We start from the raw sequence: 21,656 nt of genomic DNA on the forward strand, positions 1-21,656 counted from the left end.
TGGACGTCTTATAAATGGCCTCCCGTCCTGCCACAACACTGAAGAACGATTTGTGTAGCTGCCCCCAACCCCGTTTGCTGTGCCTCTCAAACATCTTGAATCGAGTATCTAAATGTAGTGAGAAGTACACAAAAAAAATCACACACACACACCTCAGGTATTCATAGTTTCTATAAATTAGTCAAACGTGTAATTTGCTTTACTCCACACTGTTTTTACCCCCCCCCCCCCCCCCACACACCCCCCACCTCCCCCCCGCTACTGAAGGTTTTGTGCTTTTCCCATTGACAGTTACACCTCAGTCAGATCTCCGCTGCTATTCAAGCATTTTCAGTTCCCTGCTACATTCTGAGTGCTGAACAGGATGATTCCATTTGACCACCGAGACTCACATGGGGTGGGATTCGTAGATCTGTACGGAAAAAGGCCTTGTGGAACGCGGCGTTAAACTAAACGATAATAATAATAAACCCCATCACACACGGACCTACCAACGGACATCACTATGGATAGATTTACTCCACACATCCGTATCGTCTAACAAAAAAAACGACTAGGTACAGAACAGGAACTCACGACAGCCACACTGAAAATGTGCAAATCATTTCAATACTTAAAAGAGGCGCACAGATAGTTAAAAATCACTGATTTTTGTAAGAACACAGGGTGAGTCCATCAAACTGCTACAGTGCTATTAAAATATGCTATCTAAAAAAATACTTTGAAAAGGTTCATTAGAACACTTTGGCCTTGACGTGACAGAACGGTTAAAATTCAAGTTCTTAAAAGGCTTGGTTTGTGTTTTATGTAGCGAGGCTAGTTTTAAGATGGTGGGTTACTTCAGACACAAGGTGATATGTATGCTGATTGCTGTCGGCACGGGAGACACGGTGATGTCATAGCTTGAGGCCAGTCCACAGTAAAGGACCCGTCTCCATTTAGTGATGTCAGAGGGACACTGAGTGTGACAATGGCACCAGTGAATGCAAAAATCATTAGGTATTCTAGACGGCACCTACAGCATATATCCAAACATGTACTCTCTCTTTCTGTTTAGGCTAATTTTCCATTACTTACACCCCCTGCGTAGCTATCATATGACAAGTTAACAGAAATTATTAAGTCTGATCTAGTTCTCAGGACATCTTAAACAATCACCTTCAGTGCTCTCTGAGGTATCGCAGATCGAGACCGACACCAGAACCAACGTCTCCAAAGCACGGCTGCGACCATGTGACCCTGGAGACTCTTACACGCCTCCTGAAGCTCCTCCCACTGCCTAAAGCACTTCCGTAGCTAAACGCTGGCTCGTTCGACGACGAATCATCGGCGTAGCCCATGAACACAGCACTTAATGCGGGAGGTTGGCAGGAAGTCAGGGGCTACCAAGCTCTTACTTTAGGTGCAGTTGGGGATAAATATCTCTATGCTACTGGTTACTGATTAGGTGAGTGAGTTTTATCGGAGGTGATTATCTCATTGAGAAACGGGAGTGTGCTGATATGAGGTACGACCCCTGACTCTGAGTCAGTTCGTCTGGCTTGGAAATGCGGGTGACACACACACTCACTTCGCCCCATTTTCCATCCAGAGACAGTCAACGTCATCTGCAAACCTTCACACTGTCTTTTGACTCTCTGAAAAAGGATTTTACCACCCAGATGAATCTGCACCCCGAGATTAATGGTGTATGTGATGTACGCTACACCGAAAGGCTATTCCACAGGATCCAATGGGATCACCATAAGATTTCCCGGAGCTTTAACTTCTGCGGAGGAAGGACGACGATGCAGAACGCTTCACGCCTTCTCGGCCGAACGTGCTGCATCGGGCCTTCCTCGCAGACCACCCGAGGTGTCGGGAGCCATAGTAACAGTCGTGTGCTCTGTCGGAGCCTTCCCTACTCGACGGCGGGAAGGAGCGACACATGCGCGTGTGGGGATTGTTTGTGCGCTAAGGCTGCACTGTGTCCCCTTTAAGAGAAGCCATTTAAAAAAAAAAAAAACAGCCATTCCTCTATGACCTCATAGGGGGTGGGGCTTCAGACATGCAGCTTTTGTGATTACCGTCCCCATAAACAATAGCTTGTCTAATAATAATAATAATAATAATAATAATAATAGTAATAATAATAGTAATAAAATAATAAACACCACCTAGTAAAATATCTTTGTAAAATAGAAAGAGGAAATATTTAATTGCCTGGGTAGACTCCTAAATAAAAGCGGAAGTCCCAAATTTACAAAAATAATAATTTAAGATGGTCTGAGTTGGCCTCCCACCCCACGAGTCACTGTTTGTGCTGCCCTCTGGCAAAGTGGCACGCAAAGTCATACTTGTTTTTGCACTTGCAGCCGCAGATATTGCACTGGAACGGGTTCTCGTAGCCGTGGCAGCCCATGTGGATGGTGTAGAGGATGTTGTCTGCAAAGTAAGTGTCACAATGCTGGCAGCTGTGCAGCAGCTGGGGGTCCTGTGCGGGCAGGTTGGGCGCCGGCGTGCTGGGCTGGCTGTTGCTGACGCTGGGCGTGCTGGTGCGAGCGCTGTGCTCGCTGCTGGGGCCCGCCACGGGGCTATAATTCCGGTGTGCGGGCGGCCGCGGCTCGGGAGTGGTGGGGGACGCGGCCCGGGCAGCGGCCACGCTGGCGGGGACGGCCACCGGGGCTGCGCCGGCGCTGGGCTGCTGGATGAGGAAGGGCTTCTCGTCCCGGCAGGACAGGCCGTCGGGCGACACGGGGGCCTGGGCCTCTGGGGGAAGGCTGGCCAGCTGGCCTGCTAGAGTAGACAGCTGATTCAGTGGGTTGTCCACCATCATGTCATGGCCGTCTCGGGAGCCGGTCCCACCTCCTATGTGTGCCTTGGCCACACCCTCGTAGGCCTCGGGGTGCAGGTGCGGCAGCTCGTGGGAGAAGTCGTTCAGGTAGTCCGGCTTCTGCACCACCATGGAGGGTGGGCTGAAGTTGATGAGGAGGCGGCGGCTGTAGCTCAGGCCGCTGGCCTTCTTCTGGAGGACGCTGAGCATCTTCTTGTTGGACAGGCCGGAGCGCGCCCCCTTCATGGGCAGCAGCTTGTGTCGCCGCCGCCGGTGGTGAGACAGGTTGCTGCGGTCGCTGCAGCGGAAGGAGCACAGCTCACACTTGTAGGGCTTCTCGCCCGTGTGCGAGCGCATGTGCGCCTCCAGGTGGCGCTCGTAGGCCGAGGCGAAGGGGCACAGGTGACAGCGGTGAGGCTTCTCACCTTGACGGCACGACACATGGATGGGGAGGGGGGGGGGGGCACATTAGTGTCATGTATACAGAAAAGACAGAAGAACCTGATGTATCTCAGGAATTTATGTACAGATTCCGGGTGTCCCGCTTACCCGTGTGTATCCGGATGTGCTCGATGAGGCGCGCCGTGCCCTTGCTAGCGTAGTTGCAATACCGGCACTTTAGCTTGCCGTCGTAGGTCCTCTCAAAGCCGTCCACCAGCATGCCCGAGCTGTCCTCCAGGGACACCTCCACTGACGGGTGGTCCAGCCCGTTCTGGTCATTCTCTGTACCGGCTGCCGGTAAACAGAACATAGGTCTGTACTCTACACTGGCACTATCACCGCCATCTCCATCCTCTGACTGCATCCCAACTGGGTTTGTGTGCAGACCTGGAACATAATGCCACTGACATGTGATGCTGGACCACTACTGATGACCATTTTACTTGCACTTCCATTCAGATTTACCGTAAAGTCTAAAATACACTGGAATAGAAAAAACTTTACTACCAAGATTACGTAAATCCCCACAGCTATTGGCATAATAAAATAAATGCACCAGAGTCCCATAAAAAGGGATTATACCTGAGTAACAGACTAGGGCAAAATTAACTCTACTTGTTATTTTTCTGATTAAAACAGTACTGATTAAATACACAATTATGCTAATACTCTGATTAATAAGGTTTAGATGCAAATGTATGCATTACTTACAAGTAGAACGAATTACAGAATTATTCATGCATAAACCACGATATACAGGATCGTACCATGTAACATGCATTAAGCCAACTTGCCCACAAGAGAAATTCTCACCTCCTTGGAGAGGCTCGGGTTCCTTGTCGCCGCTGACGGAGCCCGAGATCATGTTGACGTGCTGGGTTTGCTGCGTGAGGTACTCCTGAAAGTCTTTCACGAAGTCCAGTGGTTCGGGCTTCTTCTCCCCCATTCTGTGGCGGTGGTATATTCCACTGCGGACCCCTGAGACCAACAGCGCGCACAGAATAACACCGCCGTCGAGTCACACCATTTAATTACATTTAAAAATTTAAGTACTTCTTAAGGGCAAACAGTTCTTGTGATCGAAATTATTTTTTTCCCGAAAAATTACATCATAGGAAGAGTAAAAGTGGAACGGGAGAACTGGTTTAGTTTTAATTCTGTTAAATAACAGACCAAAAGCAATTTATGTGCAGCCCGGACTGTAAGAAAACACCTCATAGGAACTGAGTGATACTGAAAAACGTGAGCAATCAGTATCCCTACAGTGAAATAAATATTTAAGAGGCTGTTTTACATGTTTAGACTGTTTACTAGTAAACAAAGCACATACCTCAAAAGACAAGAAAAAAATAAATATGGAGGTTGGGAAGTTTATTTTGAGACACCCGGAGATTCATGGTACACATCGTATTTTGTACAATACATAAAATTGACACCACGGTAATTTTTGAGTTTGAAATCGTTGTAAGTATAATACGCATCTAACAAAAATATAATTAATTCATACTGAATATTAAATATTCACATTTGAAATGTTTTGTATAGCTAAGGTATCGCGCACAAGCATGACAGCAATATAAAATGTAAAAAGTACAAGCCGTTATTGTTTTCTAAAATGGAATTTAAATAAGCGTAGAAGAATTCAAAGCTCGCCAACGCAAATTTGTAATACATAAATCAACGCAAACACGACGGTGTCTACCAGTATTACTACAAGTAGCAGTAGCAATAATGTACACAGACATATACTGTAACTCTAACCGTACAGTTATCTTAAGGAGCCAACTTGTCCCGATTGGGAAATAAATCCAGATAAATCTATAGCCGGCGTGGCACTCTGGCTTAAACAAACAGTAGTTAGGGTTACTAACCACGCAGCCGGTCAAAGACGGGTGTCTCACACCAAAATACAGTAAACACCAGCTGCATAGCTCACCGATTCCGATTTTAATACGGCTAGTTTGTAACGTCACCGAGAATAGCTTACTGAAGTCTACCGTGCTATAAAAGCGAGCCTTTACCTTGTGGCAGTTCAGTGTTTACACTCCCCGGTAGCTCCGAGCATCAGCAGTACAACAAACACAGTCGGAATGATCCGCTGACATCCAATATTTTTCCATGTAGTCCAGTCAACGGGAAAACTCTAAAATACTATGTCAATATTATAAAATGTACGCTGCATTTAGCCGACTCTAAAGTATGCTTTCGATTTAAAAGTGTTTAAACTGACTATATAGGGTGACTGCTAACAAACTAACTAGCTACCTCAAAACACAAAGGGGAAAGACTGAGGGGTGAAAGGTTGGTGTCACAGTAGAGAGAGTCCCCACCGTGTACATTGTACGGAGAATAGTTCCGCTTTCCTTTAACGTTGTACAAGCACATCGATGTTGATTAAGATTGTAAAATTACTGTAGCAAATATATTAAATTGACCTTATATTGTCTTTATACATAATACGTGAAATTTGTTCAAGACTTCAATGGAAGGACATAGTGAAAATACTTTAGCTCATTTCACAGTAATGATGCATTCCCACACATATGTAATATGTCAAGTCTTGATGGGTGCTAATTAAACAAAACAAGTTCATACAATAACCTCCATTTAATAGCTGGATAGTAGTAGATGCTACATATTACTTTGTGCATTCTGAAAGCAAGAGCAAGCAAAATGTTTAAAAATGTAATTATGCTTTGTAATATTGCTTAGGAACACTGACGTTAACTACATTTTTATTTATATTTTCAGGTAATGTACGATGCAATGAGTGAACATCAAACAGACATGTTCTTTAAGTGACGTAGTTAGATAGCGACGGGGAGAAACGAGATGGTTGACTGTGGCTCGCAATATATGTTGTAATTATTATGTTAAAGTATTATATTCTGCTTTGGGTAATAGCGCACTAATAACATATAATTTAAATATAATAATTTTTTTTATTATTTTAAGAAGAAAACAACACTATCACGTGGCTGGTCTGACTTAGAAATGGAAGTGGTTCAACCAGCAACGCCAAACTGACCGGTAGCATAGCCGAAAACTAGAAAAGAGTTCGTTAAAAGTTTTGCGGCAGTTGAAGCAGGCGAATAATCGCTGGACATCTATAGCAATTACAGGTTGCCGAAGTGGGAGACAATATATAATTAAACGAAATAAAGGAACAGTTTCAAAAATACTTTAATGCAAAACGTAATATAATTTCTAAAAGACACTTTTTTTAAAACCCGTTTTAAGAGTGGTGAAACAATTGATCAGTAGGGCATATTCCGAGTTGCGCGATGGAAGTATGACATTGTAATTAGAGGATCTTACTAATTACCTGATAAAGGACGTGTGTGGTGTTTGAGAGAGGGCACTGAGAGAGTGACTGTTAGGAAAGCAAGATCTGGATTTGGGACAAGTGATAGCGTATAGCGTCGGGCTGTAGAAAAGGTGAACACACAAGCAAAATATGATATCGATGGCGCGTGCAGCGTAGATGCATTAATGAAACGGGACACAGGAGGCACAGAAAAAGAACGAGTGTGCTAAAGGCTGAAAGTTCTTAATAAGTAAAACTCACAGTGATCAAAATGTACCTGATGGGCAACACAGCATTCTCTGCGACGATGTCCAGCATATGGGAAAACTTGCAAGAATTGCAATAAAATGAATCATTATGCACGGTATAAAGATACAGAGATATAAAGAAAGGCAGATGCAGTTACCCAAGATGATGAGGAATTCTGTGTAGATACAGTAATAGAAAATTCAAATCACATAAAAGAATGTAGTCTGTAACTTAAAGTCAACGAAAAATACATAAATTCAAAGTGGATGCAGGTGCAGAAGACAATATCCTTTTCGGGATGGATTACAAGAGTTTGCAACCATGACCAAAACTACACATGCCCAGGCCACAATGCAAAAATGTATGTGCAGAGCTTGAGTGGAATGGTGAACTACACAGGGAAATTCTTACCTAAACTAGCTGAGATTATGGTTCCACTTCGAAGTTTGACTGAGAAGGAAACACAATATGAATAGAATCATGAGCACGAGTCAGCATGGAACCGACTGAAAAAGCAGTCGATTGAATAACCAGTCCTTGGACTTTATGATCCTGTAAAAAAAAAAAACAATCAAAGTCTCTTCAGATACATCACGTAATGGACGAGGTGCTGTGCTTTTGCAGAAGTTTGCAGATACCTGAAGGCCAGTGGCGCATGCATTTCGATCCATGTCAGACACTGAAACCCGATATACACAAAAGGAAAAGTAGAGCTGTTCAGCATTATCTGTGATTGTAAAAGATTGCACCAGTTTGTTTCAGGTCAGGAAATCACTGCGTTATCTGTTCACAAACCTTTCATTTCACGATTCCAAAATCCACAAAATTATTGTCCTACTGAGAATTCCAAATACGCTGATCGAGCTCCAACATTACTGGCTGAAGGTGCAGTATATACAAGGAAAGATGATGTATACTGCAGACACTCTTTTCTTGAGCACTTGACCCAAAAGCGACTGAGAATTCAAGGACAGAGAAAGAGCAGATGGCATTTGTGGACATGATGACAGAAGCATTACCCGCTTCAGATGGAAAAATGAAAACCATGTGAACTGAGACTGAGAAAGATGACACACTGAAGAGTTTTAAATGAATTACACAGGGAAGGGCTGAATGCAAAGCAAGACTATGAGCTTAATTTGACAGAATTTTGGAACTACAGAATTGAATTGATGGTTGGACTGCACAGTCTGGTATTGGGGAAAAAAACAGGTGGACAGTTCAGGTCCGGAAAGTACAAAGGAATTCAAACCTTGGTCTGGATTTGTACTTTCTGGACCTGAACTTTCCACCTCTGGAGAAAAAAAAACATTGTGGTGCTGGAGTTTTGAAAAGGGTACAATGCCAGCATTTTGAAAAAAAATCAACGTTTATTATGCAAATTGCTATTTGATCTGGCTAAAAGGAATCTGTCTCTTTAAGCTCAATGCTGACAGTGGTGACGTTGCAAGAAACAAACGAGAGTAACAGTAGAGAAAGTGGTGCATTTTTTCACATTGTTCAGCGTCTAAGCAGCGGCTTAAGCAATACCTTGTGGAAACAAAACCGGATGTATGTTTCTATGGCTCTCACAAGCATGAGAGCTGCCTCTCATCTCCCACTGATCAAACGCTTTAAGCGGCCCACCTAGCCCACAGGGTTCAAATGCAATGCAGTTTTTTTCACCCCCCCCCCACCCCCACCCCCACCCCCGAAAGGAGTGCGAATAGATACCTGACCAAATGACGCACCTACTGGCCCTTGATCCCGTTTACTTTAATCTGAGTTGTATTTATTGTCCATGCTCTGAAGCCTTCTTTCAGTATATTTCTAGAGGGTTCCTGCGCACATTCCTTAATAAATCATACCTGATTCAACTGTCTTCTCGTGATTTTTCTTTCACAACCTGAATTCACTGACAAAGAGGGGGCCTGAAGTGATATTTCGGCTGTAAAGCCGGCAAAAAAGGCGAGCCCATAAAACAGCAGAACCGGTTTGCAAGCGCTCTTTTAAAGTTTGTCTCTCAATGGGAAGCAACACAATCAAACCTGGCCAGATGTCAGACAAACATCAAGACCTTTTCAAGGAATTCAAAGACCGACAGGTGATAGCTGAGTAGTTAACGCCCCTGTGATGTCCATGAAGGAAACCAAAGAGATGGAAAAGTCTCTCAAAGCAGTAATATACACATTCGTACATAGCCTGGTGATGTGCAGGTCCATTTCATGAGCGACCCAAACTTGCTGATTAATTCAACCTGAGTGTGGCTCGAATCACTAATATTAAAAAAGAAAAAATGGTGGCTGATCTGCATATTTGACTAATTTTTGTTTGAAATAAAGCACAATAATGACATCTGAGAGTGTTTCCCCTTTTTTAGGAAAAATATTGAAGACTATCAAAATCGAAATTCATAATTCTGATATTGACATCATTTTGGTATTGCGACACTATTTGACAGTAGGTAATGATAGGATTCACAAAGGAAACAAGACGGTCATTCAATTGAAATTAAGAAGAGAAATGCTGAAGAAAATTCATGAAGGACATTTGGGAGTTGAAAAATGCAAGAGAAGAGCCCATGAAGTTATCTACTAGCCCAGAATCAGGATGAGATCTCACTGTAATACATATCAACAGTATCAGGCAAGTAACCCTCAAACCACACAGTGTGTCAGAAAGACCAGACTAGAAAATAGGAGTTGACTTATGATAGAAAAGATGACTTTATATCGAGTATACTATTCCCTCTAGTTACTACTACAACAGATATAGGATTCAATTAAGTCTTCAGTGACAATGGACTATAATTTGTCAGTGTGACATTCAGAGAGTTTAGCGAGGATTGGGATTTTGCAACATTTTTCTCAATCCGATGGGCTAGCTGAGAGGTCAGTACAGGAAGCAAAGAAACAGATGTACAAAGCCAAAAACGGAGGTCATTTTTATAAAAACTTTCTGGCAAAGCCACCTTTGGCAGGGGAACACAGAAACTGCCTGAACTCCATCCTGGTGATAAGGTATGACGGTGCATAGATAAAGCGACACATGGACACAAGAAGGTACTGTATTGGAACAAGTACAGAAAAGGTCATATGATATACAAACAGATGGTGCTCTTCTACAAAAACCCAGAGAGACATCAAAGGACCTTCAACCAACCAAGACAAATGACATGGGACACAAAACGTTTAAGCAGTTATAAACAAAATGTCCTGTGAAGTTGAAATGTTCATACATGGAAATGTAAATGATTAATCTTGTTTAAGAAGAGGAGATGATGCAATAAAGCTTTAAATAGACATGTTCAATCAGCAGTGTGTCTTTAAGCCATGTAGTTAGTGACAAGGAGAGATTAAATTAACCACAAAATATCTTAACAGCCATTATGTAACACAAATGTTCAGTCTCTCCTCAAATTACTCCTCACCCATCTACTTGAATCAAGGATACAGTTTACAATAAAATGTAATCATTAAACATCACTTTGCATATATTATCCGATTATGAACACATGTAAATCACTTTACTGTCACGGACATAGCAAATCCATTGTCTCACATTTCAGAAAATGTTTTGCAAAGTTCTTCACAGAAAATATCACACAGCAGGCAGGATCAGAAGATCGAAGAGATGACCCAGATCTAACACCACGTGTGCATTAGTTACTGTGGATTGGACCGACTGTCGATCGTTAAAGTGCATTCAGTGCGGACTTGTTTAAATGCAGAAGATCAGGGCCGACAACGTCTGCATTTTGTCGGGATCTGTTACGCTGGAAGGCAGCATGAGCTAAATTTTCCAGCCCTTAGGTCGGCAGGTACCCGCCCTGGCCGTAGAGAGCCGGGTCATGGAGGCTGCAGCACGGAGGCATGTCGGCCCGCTATACATCTCAGAGGAAGAGATTGTGTTGAAGGAGGCGAGGAAGTTTTAATCTCTGGGGATTTCACATGGAAGCTGATACAATGTAACTCTTTTGATCCAGGATAACAGCACTGACAGGAAAAAAATTATGTATTGTGCATGCCAGGGTTAGCCTATATTGATTAAGCACAACATGTACACCGTTTCATTATTGAGATTTTGAAACTCCAGTCATTTGAGTCCATCATAGTCTCGCTGTCTCGGTTGTGTGCTCACACACAAAACTATGCTGTCTTATTACGTAAATTAAACTTTGTTTTGTTGTTGCATTCCTCAATAGTGGGAAAAGTTTGCACAAGAACACATTGTGGATGAGAACTCAGCCATGGATGAGGCTAAGATGAAAGACCTATTGAACACTTTAGCTTGCCGTCGTAGGTCCTCTCAAAGCCGTCCACCAGCATGCCCGAGCTGTCCTCCAGGGACACCTCCACTGACGGGTGGTCCAGCCCATTCTGGTCATTCTCTGTACCGGCTGCCGGTAAACAGAACATAGGTCTGTACTCTACACTGGCACTATCACCGCCATCTCCATCCTCTGACTGCATCCCAACTGGGTTTGTGTGCAGACCTGGAACATAATGCCACTGACATGTGATGCTGGACCACTACTGATGACCATTTTACTTGCACTTCCATTCAGATTTACCGTAAAGTCTAGAATACACTGGAATAGAAAAAACTTTGCTACCAAGATTACGTAAATCCCCACAGCTATTGGCATAATAAAATAAATGCACCAGAGTCCCATAAAAAGGGATTATACCTGAGTAACAGACTAGGGCAAAATTAACTCTACTTGTTATTTTTCTGATTAAAACAGTACTGATTAAATACACAATTATGCTAATACTCTGATTAATAAGGTTTAGATGCAAATGTATGCATTACTTACAAGTAGAACGAATTACAGAATTATTCATGCATAAACCACGATATACAGGATCGTACCATGTAACATGCATTAAGCCAACTTGCCCACAAGAGAAATTCTCACCTCCTTGGAGAGGCTCGGGTTCCTTGTCGCCGCTGACGGAGCCCGAGATCATGTTGACGTGCTGGGTTTGCTGCGTGAGGTACTCCTGAAAGTCTTTCACGAAGTCCAGCGGTTCGGGCTTCTTCTCCCCCATTCTGTGGCGGTGGTAGCCTATATTCCGCTGCGGACCCCCGAGACCAACAGCGCGCACAAATACAGAGTAATACAGGCACAGTTCAGCTTCTACACCTCCGCAAATACAGTGAAATATTTAGGGAATGAAAATCAGCTTTTAACTGAACAGTTTAATAAAAGTTATCAAGAATGATGACCGCCCCCCCCCCATAAACTAATGATACTGCCATCGACTCACTCCTTTTAAACATTGTAAATGACATGAAGATCATTTATTTTTATAAATTGTGGAATAAAAATAAAAAATAAGGACAGCAGAGTCAGGGAAACTCATTTAGTTAATCCCATGGAGGCTGAGAAATTTATTCCAAGACATCAGGAGTTTCATCATTCATCGTTTTATTTTATATAGTTAAACACATTAAGTCGACAGCACAACATTTAAAACGCTCTGACAGTCTATGGTTATAACAAGAAGCACATAAAATCTAATAATAAAATATATCCAACAGAAACATAATTAATTTAAACTGAATATTAAATATTCATATGTGAAGTACTTTGAACAGGTGAGTAATAGCTAAGTGACAGGTATCACAGCAATGCATAACAACAAAATAAAACTAAGTACACGCCGCTTTTAAAACCTAAAATATATTTTTGAATTCTGCCAGGCAGAATTCCATGCTTTTCATCGTCACCCAGCATTATAATACAGAAATCAACGGAAACAAAATTGCTTCTATACCTGGATGACTGCAAGTACCAGTGTCAGTAACGTACAAATATTAGCCTATATGCTGTACCACAATAAAGCTGTCACTCATACCGCAGTTATCACAATGAGCTACATTTCCCCTATAGGAGAATAAATCCAGATAAATCTATAGCAGGCGTGGCACTCCGGCTAAAACAAACAGTAGTTAGCGTTACTAACCACGCAGCCGGTCAAAGACGGGGGTCTCACCCAGCAAAATACAGTAAACACCAGCTGCATAGCTCACCGATTCCGATTTTCACACGGCTAGTTTTTAACGTCACCGAGAATAGCTTACTGAAGTCTACCGCGCTATAAAGGCGACTCTTTACCTTGTGGCAGTTCAGTGTTTACATTCCTCGGTAGCTCGGAGCATCAGCAGTACAAACACAGTCGGAATGATCCGCTGACATCCAATATTTTTCCATGTAGTCCAGTCAACGAGAAAACGTTTAAATACCATGGCGATATTAGAAAATGCGCGCTGCAATCAGCCGACTCTAAAGTGAAATACACTGACTTTCAAATATACTGATAGCTAACAAATTAACTACTTCAAAATACAGGTGGGAGGGACACAGTGACACCTCACCCTCCGGGGTGAAAGGTTGGTGTGACCGTAAAATGAATCCCCATCGTGTACTTTGTACTGAGAACAATAGTTCCTCTTTCCCTTGTACAGCCACACCGATATAACCCACTGCAAATTAGGACTGTAAAACTACTACAACGAATATACCATATATGACTACCCGTGTTATCTTAATGTATAATAAGAGAAATATTTTGTTCATGGCAATTCAATGGGACGACATAGTTCTAGTGAAAACTGTGGCCCCCAGGTCATTTCAGAGCAGCGATGCACCCCACACATCTGTAGTCTTTTTTTTATTATTATTTTGATGTGTGCTAATCAAACTTCATTAAGCCGGAGCAAAATAAATGTCACAAATTTTAATTATGCTTAAACATATTTACGTTTTATACATGATTTTCTACATTTTCAGGTAGACGTAGGCTATTGTATGCATTGTAGACATTATAATTATCACGATTTATTAATCAGTTCTAAGTTATTAACGTAAAAGATAAATACTCTAAAATGTAATATTATTACATATCATTGGTCTGATTTTCTGAGCATGTATATGCATAATTGTAAATTAAGAACTGTCTTATCACAGTCCTAATAGTATATGTAGGCCTATTAGTTGTCCCACGACCCTGACCGGGATAAACGACTGAAAGATGGTGATTGCAAATCAATGACTGTCTCTCTGCACTCAATAAAGTATACTGTATCTTAACAGATGTAGTTATCCCCCGACACCATCTAGGATAAGTGATTGGGAAGATTGCCGGATAGATGCACGATGTTTTATACCTACTATATAGTCATATTGCCTCACTGAAAATCGGCGATTGCATGCGGAAGATTGCACTTGTTAAAGGGCGGCGTGACCGTGAGCAGCCAGATGGCTCTTTTCTAACCCGCACTCACCGGCACAGAAGCTCGCGGACGCCCCCCCTCCCCGCATATTAACGGAAGTGAACATGGCGGCGCCCTTGGTCCGGCTCTGCGGGAAGGTGAGCGCGTTCCTATGCGATCTGCAGTAATTTACACGTATAAATACAGGCTACCTTGTAAACTAACAGATATGGGGCTGCCTCCCGGATACTGTTATGTTCAAAGTACGACCATAATACATAGTCACTTTATAAAGCAACGTCAAATTATTCCGCACGTATCTACTTGAACCCTGGACACAAGTAATGGTAAAACGTTATAATTAAAGGTAATTTTGCATATATTATCAGAATATCAACACCTGTCATATAACTTCTCTTTTTCTCACGTAAATCGATTTACTGACATTGTCATTGCAAATCTGCTACATAGTTTCATCTATATAGAGAAAAGGTTTTGCTAAGCTGTTTACAGAAGTGATCAAATGGCAGAAATGATTCGGATAAAATGCTGCGTGTCTTTACGCGTATGCAGGCGCTGTGGACCGTACCGACTGTCGATTGTTAAAGTGCATTAAGTGCGGGCTTGTTTAAATGCAGAGGATCAGGGCCGACGGTGTCTGTATTTTGTCAGGATCTATTACGCTTAAAAGCAGCATGGGCTAAATTTTCCAAGCTGCAGGTCGGCAGGTACCTGCCCCGGCCGTGGACAGCCAGTTCATGGAGGTTGCAGCACGGCGGCGCGTCGGCGACGGCGGAAAGCGAGCGGGCCGCCGCTGCTGGAATTCCTCACCCTCCGCTACAGTTCTTCTCAGAGGAAGAGATCATGATGAAGGAGGCGGGTGAGCTTTAATCTCTGGGGATTTCACAGGGAAGCTGATACAGTGTAACGCTTTTAAACCAGGACAGTAGCACTGACAGGAAACAAACGAAGTTTTATGCTTGCCAGGGTTATTTTGAATAAGAGCAGTATGTATGCCGTTTCATAGTTGAACTTATGAAACTACAATCATTGGCAGTGTTCACACACGAAATTATGCACTTATTAGATAATTTAACTGAAGCCATACTTTTGTTTCATGCCTCAACAGTGAAAAAGTTTGCACAGGAACGCATTGCCCCACTTGTGTCAAAGATGGATGAGAACTCAGCCATGGATGAGACCATGATAAAGGAGCTATTTGAACAAGGGGTTTGTATCTCTCTCATTTGGATGATTGTGGGACAGCCCCCGGTGCATTATGTCACTCACATAGTCCTCCCTCTCCCGCATGCCTGTTGCAGTTAATGGGCATCGAGATTGACCCTCAGTACGGAGGTACTGGCTCCTCATTCTTCTCCTCCATCCTGGTCATTGAGGAGCTGGCGAAGGTGGACCCGTCCGTGGCGGTGCTGTGCGATATCCAGAACACGCTTATCAACACGCTGCTGGTCAAACTCGGCACGGAGGCCCAGAAGCAGCGCTACCTGACCCGACTTTCCACAGACATGGTGATGTCAGGCTGGGGTTGCCGTTTAGGGGTGCAAATGAAGCTTTATGAACTGATTGCTGTATTTTCTGACACCACTAGATAGGGCCCTCATCAAAAAAGGGGTTCAATTTATGCCCTGAAGCAAACCAAGAGCACCATCTAATGGGACCAAAAATACAGATAATGGTTCATGGAGCTTCATTTGGCCATCACTACCTGTGGCTATTGTTACTACTGGGGTTTATGGATAATGAAGTTCACAAGTGATATGCTACTGTACACCTGTTCTATTTCCTGAGCAAAACAATGTTCATTTAATGTACAATTCCCACCACGGTCTTGATATCGCTATGCATCACTAATGTATTCAGGGCTAATGACGGTGGAAATTTTGCCTGCTGCAGATAAGCAGCCGTAAAAATGACTGCTGATTTGCAGACGGGTCCGTTCTTCCTTCACTGGAAGAGACGACCTGGCTGGTGCCTCTGCACGGCTCAGTCTTGGCTCTCCTGAGAGAAGATGCATGGATGGATGTCTGTATACTGTAATTAATACTTTTAGCAGATCTTATACAGAAATGTGTATTTATATTACATTTTAATTACAGACTCATCGAATGGGACACTTTTTTTTTTCTTTTTTTGAAAAAGCAGGGTAAGAGAGTCCTTGGAGTAATTGGGGCTTAAAGGCTTTGCTCAGGGCCAGCAGTGACATATCTCTGGGATTCGAACCAGTAACCTTCTGATCACAGGCAGTCACATTCCATCCCCCTTATTCTCCTAGATGAGTTCAGTCGAAGGGGAACAAGACAGAGACACTGGTGCATGATGTAGATCCTGCTGCTGATTCTAAAACCCACCAGTTTTTAAATTTGAGTTAATTCTTTCCCACAGGTGGGGAGCTTCTGCCTGTCGGAGGCGGAGGCCGGCAGCGATGCGTTCTCCCTGAAGACCCGCGCAGAAAAGCAGAAGGACTACTATGTCATCAACGGCTCCAAGATGTGGATCAGCAACGCGGAGCACGCGGGAGTGTTCCTGGTGATGGCCAATGCAGAACCCTCAGCCGTGAGTCGCGCACCCTCTCATTGTCCTGGGGTGGGAGGTCAGGTTTGGGTCTGCTCAGCCTCAGTTTGGGTTTGTCCGGTGTGGAACTCTACAGGAATCATCTGCGCTGAGACCAGTATGTAAGGAAGACCAAGTCGGAGTGCAGAGTAACTTGTAATAAAGATTCGCCTTTGTGATCATTTCTGATTAAAGCTTATGGTTGCTCCCTTGAGCAAAGTGTCTAACCTGAATCTGTCCAGTAAATATCCAGCTATACAATGTTACAAAATGTGTGTTTTCCACAAAAGCATCTGCTAAGAAAATAAGTGCTTCAGTGGTTTAATATTCATAGATTTGTGGGAGCTGCTGTCTGTATTTGAGTTCTGTGTTCAGTGCAACATCATTAATGTCCACTAGAGGGCGCACTTGCTTTAAAGTACATCCCTGTTGGCTGACCAGCCTGTTGTGGTAGCACACTGTAGTATTCTGCGGGTGTGTTTTGTGCTCTCCTTTATCTCCTTATATACTAGGCATTTGTAGAAGCATGTATAGTGCTTATAGAAATAAGATTATCTGATTGGTCATTGGTTGTCATGGAAACGATCTCACTTCCTGGTGCTTGGCAGGGTTATCGGGGTATTACCTGCTTTATAGTGGACAGGGACACAGAGGGGCTGCACATCGGGAAGAAGGAGAACAAGCTGGGCCTGCGTGCCTCCTCCACCTGCCCGCTCACCTTCGACGACGTCAAGGTACCCATCCTCGCCCTCTCACCCCACCATCTGCCGCTGGACCAGGAGACCCAACTTAGCAACGCCGTGTCTCTTTTTCAGGTCCCAGAGAACTGCGTCCTGGGGAAGGTGGGCCAGGGCTACAAGTACGCCATCGGGATGCTGAACGAGGGCCGCATCGGCATCGCTGCCCAGGTGGGGTCCCTTTTGGAGACTCGCCGTGTCGCGTCCCTGTCGCCGGCGATTCCCGCAGCCTCTGAACGCGGCTCCCCCACCCTCCGCAGATGCTGGGCCTGGCTCAAGGCTGCTTCGACCACGCCGTCCCCTACACCCGCCAGCGCGTTCAGTTTGGCAAGAGAATCTTTGACTTCCAGGTAAGCATGAGGGTACGGGGAGGTGTGCGGTTTGGGGCGTTACAGATCTGTGTCTGGAAGGTCATGAGTTCAAATCCCATGGCAGGCACTGCAATCATATCCCCACTTTACCCCTGAGCAAGGGTCTTAACCCCAAAACCTGCTGCAGGGATGCTGGCTGACCCTGTGCTCTGGTCTTCACTTGTATGTTGGACAAATGCATCAGCAAAATAAAAGAATTTGAATACCACAACTTTATAAAACCAGCAAAGGGATATCTGGCTCCAAAGTGGGGGGGGGACGGGGACTAAGAGAGAGTACTTTAAAAGAGAGGTAGGGCAGGACCCCTCCCTCACCCGATTTCGAGCTCATGAGGCATACACATCACTTCCGGCTGACCCTGTGCTTCCGTCGCAGGGAATGCAGCACCAGATCGCGCATGTGGCCACGCAGCTGGAGGCTGCGCGGCTGCTGACCTACAACGCGGCGCGGCTGAAGGAGGCCGGGAGGAACTTCATCAAGGAAGCCTGCATGGCCAAGTACTTCGCCGCAGAGGTGAGCTGCTGGGGGAGGGAGCAGGTTCTGGGACGGGCTGCATGTCCCTTCATCTGGGACCAGGGACGGCCAACCCCAAGTCTTGCAGGTTGTGTCATAGGACTGGCCCATTAATCAAATTATGATTTTGGTTTCCAACAATTATCAAAACAAAGTTATTGAAATTATCGTGCCACATTTTATTTCACAGTGATGCTCCCGTTTTGTCCTGTTATAAATCCAGCACACTGCTTTTTATGTGGTTTTCAATTGAATTATCTTTAGAGTTCTAGGAAATCCACTGTTTTTTAAAGTCCAATAAATGCACAATATTTCGAAAGTCTAAGTAATCTTGTTAAATAATCGCGATCTCGATATTGACCAAAATAATCGCGGTTGATTGATTTTCATTGTCACCCCATTGTGTCCATAAGTCAAAACGGAGCCCATCTTAAAGGACAACCAAGACGACGGGTAGGTAGCCAGGCCTTTGCACCTGAACATCTGTCTTGCATCGTTGTTCAACTTCCGTTAGGTTGCGACTCTGACGACGTCAAAGTGCATTGAGTGGATGGGTGGGGTGGGGTTCACCAAAGACTACCCCATCGAGAAGTTCTATAGGGACTGCAAGATCGGTGAGTGCCAGCTTGGTGATGTCAGCAGCTAAATGGGACGACTTCATGTCAAAGATTAATGTTATTGAGGTATTTTACACTTGCTACTTCTTTTTCAGGCACTATTTATGAAGGCACAACCAACATACAGTTGACAACAATGGCCAAGTTCATCGATCAGGAGTACAACGATTAAACTGCTGTCATACACTGTCCTGGTTTACAGAGACTGTCCCGTTTGTCAGTCTGGTTCTAGATATGACATAAGCATTTTGAACTCACAATAGAGAGTAACGCTGTTCCTTGTAACATTTCTGTGCTGCAGGTTTCATTATGAATATTGTTTGGAAGACCCTTCTTAACGTGGGACATGCTATAATGTAGCATTGAACTTGCCTGTTTTCCCAGTTCACCAGTGTGTCTAGATCATGCCGTACATTACATTTTACAGGGTCTTGAGGGCATCACACACCCTGTACAGTTATTCAGTGGGTACGTTGTCCACAGCAGTCTGCATTTTGCTTGTTGGTGCAATCAGACATTTCCCTTCAATTCCTTTTCCAGTTTCCATATCCAATAAGTGCAGTGTTAACCACATTAAGTGCAGGCTAATGTAAGTGCTTAATTTCAGCAGTTCATCCTCCTTTCCCTTTATGATTAAGTAACTGCACTTACCTTCCAAAGGTACAAAGGTATAGCTGAGACCGTGTTACAGTCCCAATAGCAGAAGCAGTAGCTTCCATTGGATGTTTCTGCAGCCATCCGGAGCCCAAACCATGTTCCTGTGATCTGTGCTGTTAGGGGTAGGGGCTTTGTATCAGCTGGTGACCAGGCAACAGCGGATTCAGGTTATCGTACATTTTGGCAGAACAGGTGCCCTAATATGCTAAGGTAAGATATTGGACGGTATAAATGTGTAAAATGGTAGGTTGCGCTAATCAACTTTACAAATTTTAAGAGCAGATGTTATATTTGAGATAATGTGGTGCCTCAGGGGCAGATGGACATGAAATGAACAACGTGGCATTCCTGAGGTTTCTTTCAGTAATCTTCTCCTTGAGATTTCATCTCCGACCTTCTGGTGAGTTCTTTCATATTTCTTCCCCTCTGGAGTTACTCTATTCACTGGGAGCACAAATGTACTGATTTATCCAAAGCAAATTACAGTAGAGAGAATGGGTATAATTAATGGGTACTCTATGGGATTTGAACCTACAACTTCTGCACAATGCCCTATTACAGAATGAGCTACAGAAGGTGTGAGCCTTACCATTGAGATCTTTACCTTCTAGCTGCCATTCTCGTTGTTTCTGAAGAACACGTGCCTTGCACAAGACCGTCTGTGTGAAGCGGTATGTCACATGTATTTAGGGTCCTGTCCCACCTTAGTAAATTTAAACAAGGTAACAGTTCATTTGCACAGAGCTGAGGTCATTTTTGCTGTTTACTGGTGTAATAACAGCAAATTTCTTAATGATGTTTCTGGTTGAGTTACTAAAATCATTTTGGCAATTTTTTTTTTTTAAAATGTGTCCATTTTAATATAATTCAATATTTGCGAAACGGAATAGGGCATTAAACCTACACCCTGTCTCCGCTGAAAGACTTGGGGAGATATATTGTTTAAAATATCATTAATAGATGGGGCAGTGGTTGCCTATTGTTTAGGGAAGCGCACTTGTAATCAAAAGATTGCGGATTCAAGTCCCCAACCAGCAAAGTACCCTGAGTGAGCCCCCCCCCCCCCCCAACACTGAATTAGCTGCCCCCTGTTATGTCATAATGTCACATATGGGTTAAACACAGGACACTTTTTGTTGTGGCATGCCAACAATATCAACTTAAATAAATAATAGATCATAGTAATTGGGGCACTTTGTGGCTCAGTGTGTTAAGATTTGCGCCTCTGATTGGAAGGTCACCGGTGTGAATCCTGGGGTTAGCAGATGGATGGTGTCGCCCCCCCCAAATGTGCTCTTATCTGTGTGTGTCTCATGGAGAGCACGATGTCACAGGCAAAAGAAAAATCCTTAAGGAGATCAATAAAAGTCCCTCCATTCTAAAGATGGGTGGTGCATCACCTCAAAGTATAGCTGGTTTAGTGTGGCTGTCAAGTGAACTTTTATCATATATGAACTCGGCAGCGGTTGAGGTCCATGCCCCACCCTAGACAAGCTTCTAAGCTACATTTTTGTTACAGTTCTATATCTACGCACTAGGTGGCGCTCGACATAAAACACTAATATGCTCTGACAAATTGGTAGCCTATTCGATGGTCAGCCACAACAACATGTTTCACTCTTAAAATATTTAAAATTCAGAAGAAAATTGTAGTGGTAAACTTATTTTCTGTGGAATAAAAACTACAACGCCGGTATAAACTTCTTTCCAAGAATCATATGACACTTGGAAGAGAAGCAATAAAATCTGAGACGGTCTAATAGCATCAACATGTATCACTATGCCCTGCAGAGAGAAAACCAGGCTTATTAAGTAGGCCTATTCAAAAAACGTTTTGGTTTATTACATTATGTGTTGAAAAAACACCTCAGTGAAATGTTCGTATAACACGCCCATTTTTACAAAAACTGACCTGTTTGACGGCGACCCCCCATTTGGTTTAAGCTGGAAATAAATACCTATAATGAAAACCAGCAACGGGGAAGTTGAGTCCACAAGGGACTGGACCTAATTCCCAGCCGGAACAAAGGGACAGTGAATTACGCCACCTTTTAAAAAGGCAGCTTTGTGCCCACGCTGTTTAAGCAGAAATTTAATTACTCTCCGGTTTCGCTGAGATGCTACCCGCCATGAATAATTTACTTGTCGCTGCCTTAATTTGCCAGTGGATCAAGATTAATT

The 21,656-nt window shown here is 43.6% G+C and overlaps 3 protein-coding genes across 9 annotated transcripts; 1 reads left to right on the plus strand and 2 right to left on the minus strand.

The window, feature by feature from the left end:
• Window positions 1-260: 260 nt before the first annotated feature.
• On the minus strand, window positions 261-8,452 carry ikzf5 (IKAROS family zinc finger 5). 5 transcript variants are annotated; one of them, XM_023830869.2, is made up of 5 exons: window positions 6,838-8,452; window positions 4,067-4,231; window positions 3,362-3,640; window positions 2,845-3,237; window positions 261-2,775 (listed from the first exon to the last, which is right to left on the minus strand). In XM_023830869.2, the coding sequence occupies exons 1-5, from the start codon at window positions 6,914-6,916 to the stop codon at window positions 2,291-2,293; spliced, it is 1,401 nt and encodes a 466-aa protein (XP_023686637.1). In that variant the 5' UTR covers window positions 6,917-8,452; the 3' UTR covers window positions 261-2,290. The 5 variants fall into 5 exon arrangements, with proteins under 5 accessions (XP_023686637.1, XP_023686639.2, XP_023686636.2 ...); XM_023830871.2 differs by having other exon boundaries at window positions 261-3,237; window positions 3,362-3,544; XM_023830868.2 differs by having other exon boundaries at window positions 261-3,237.
• Window positions 8,453-9,841: 1,389 nt separating this feature from the next.
• Window positions 9,842-13,936, minus strand: LOC140581302 (zinc finger protein Pegasus-like). 2 transcript variants are annotated; one of them, XM_072703472.1, is made up of 3 exons: window positions 12,913-13,936; window positions 11,710-11,869; window positions 9,842-11,187 (listed from the first exon to the last, which is right to left on the minus strand). In XM_072703472.1, the coding sequence occupies exons 2-3, from the start codon at window positions 11,840-11,842 to the stop codon at window positions 11,048-11,050; spliced, it is 273 nt and encodes a 90-aa protein (XP_072559573.1). In that variant the 5' UTR covers window positions 11,843-11,869; window positions 12,913-13,936; the 3' UTR covers window positions 9,842-11,047. The 2 variants fall into 2 exon arrangements, with proteins under 2 accessions (XP_072559573.1, XP_072559571.1); XM_072703470.1 differs by having other exon boundaries at window positions 9,842-11,283.
• An 83-nt stretch (window positions 13,937-14,019) lies between these two features.
• acadsb (acyl-CoA dehydrogenase short/branched chain) lies at window positions 14,020-19,009 on the plus strand. Of its 2 annotated transcripts, none has more exons than XM_023830874.2 (11): window positions 14,020-14,167; window positions 14,730-14,889; window positions 15,139-15,239; window positions 15,332-15,538; window positions 16,413-16,583; window positions 17,189-17,314; window positions 17,396-17,488; window positions 17,578-17,667; window positions 18,064-18,201; window positions 18,716-18,815; window positions 18,914-19,009. In XM_023830874.2, exons 1-11 carry the CDS (start codon window positions 14,135-14,137, stop codon window positions 18,988-18,990), a joined length of 1,296 nt encoding a protein of 431 aa, XP_023686642.1. In that variant the 5' UTR covers window positions 14,020-14,134; the 3' UTR covers window positions 18,991-19,009. The 2 variants fall into 2 exon arrangements, with proteins under 2 accessions (XP_023686642.1, XP_023686641.1); XM_023830873.2 differs by having other exon boundaries at window positions 14,062-14,167; window positions 14,724-14,889.
• Window positions 19,010-21,656: the final 2,647 nt, after the last annotated feature.

The sequence above is a fragment of the Paramormyrops kingsleyae genome, chromosome 20 (genome assembly GCF_048594095.1).
Source record: "Paramormyrops kingsleyae isolate MSU_618 chromosome 20, PKINGS_0.4, whole genome shotgun sequence".
NCBI classification, from domain to species: Eukaryota; Metazoa; Chordata; class Actinopteri; order Osteoglossiformes; family Mormyridae; genus Paramormyrops; species Paramormyrops kingsleyae.

What these genes read in the sequence shown, in the direction of transcription:
- LOC140581302 (XM_072703470.1), bottom strand. Translation starts at nt 11,842, where the DNA reads ATGGGGGAGAAGAAGCCCGAACCGCTGGACTTCGTGAAAGACTTTCAG. An exon ending in ACCCGAGCCTCTCCAAGGAG is followed by an intron (nt 11,284 to 11,709) that starts GTGAGAATTTCT and finishes ATTATGTTCCAG; the next exon opens with GTCTGCACACAAACCCAGTT.
- ikzf5 (XM_023830868.2), bottom strand. Translation starts at nt 6,916, where the DNA reads ATGATTCATTTTATTGCAATTCTTGCAAGTTTTCCCATATGCTGGACA. An exon ending in AATGCTGTGTTGCCCATCAG is followed by an intron (nt 4,232 to 6,837) that starts GTACATTTTGAT and finishes TGTTGGTCTCAG; the next exon opens with GGGTCCGCAGTGGAATATAC. An exon ending in GCACATCCGGATACACACGG is followed by an intron (nt 3,238 to 3,361) that starts GTAAGCGGGACA and finishes CGTGCCGTCAAG; the next exon opens with GTGAGAAGCCTCACCGCTGT.
- acadsb (XM_023830873.2), top strand. Translation starts at nt 14,135, where the DNA reads ATGGCGGCGCCCTTGGTCCGGCTCTGCGGGAAG. An exon ending in TGGTCCGGCTCTGCGGGAAG is followed by an intron (nt 14,168 to 14,723) that starts GTGAGCGCGTTC and finishes AAATTTTCCAAG; the next exon opens with CTGCAGGTCGGCAGGTACCT. An exon ending in CCAAGTACTTCGCCGCAGAG is followed by an intron (nt 18,202 to 18,715) that starts GTGAGCTGCTGG and finishes AACTTCCGTTAG; the next exon opens with GTTGCGACTCTGACGACGTC.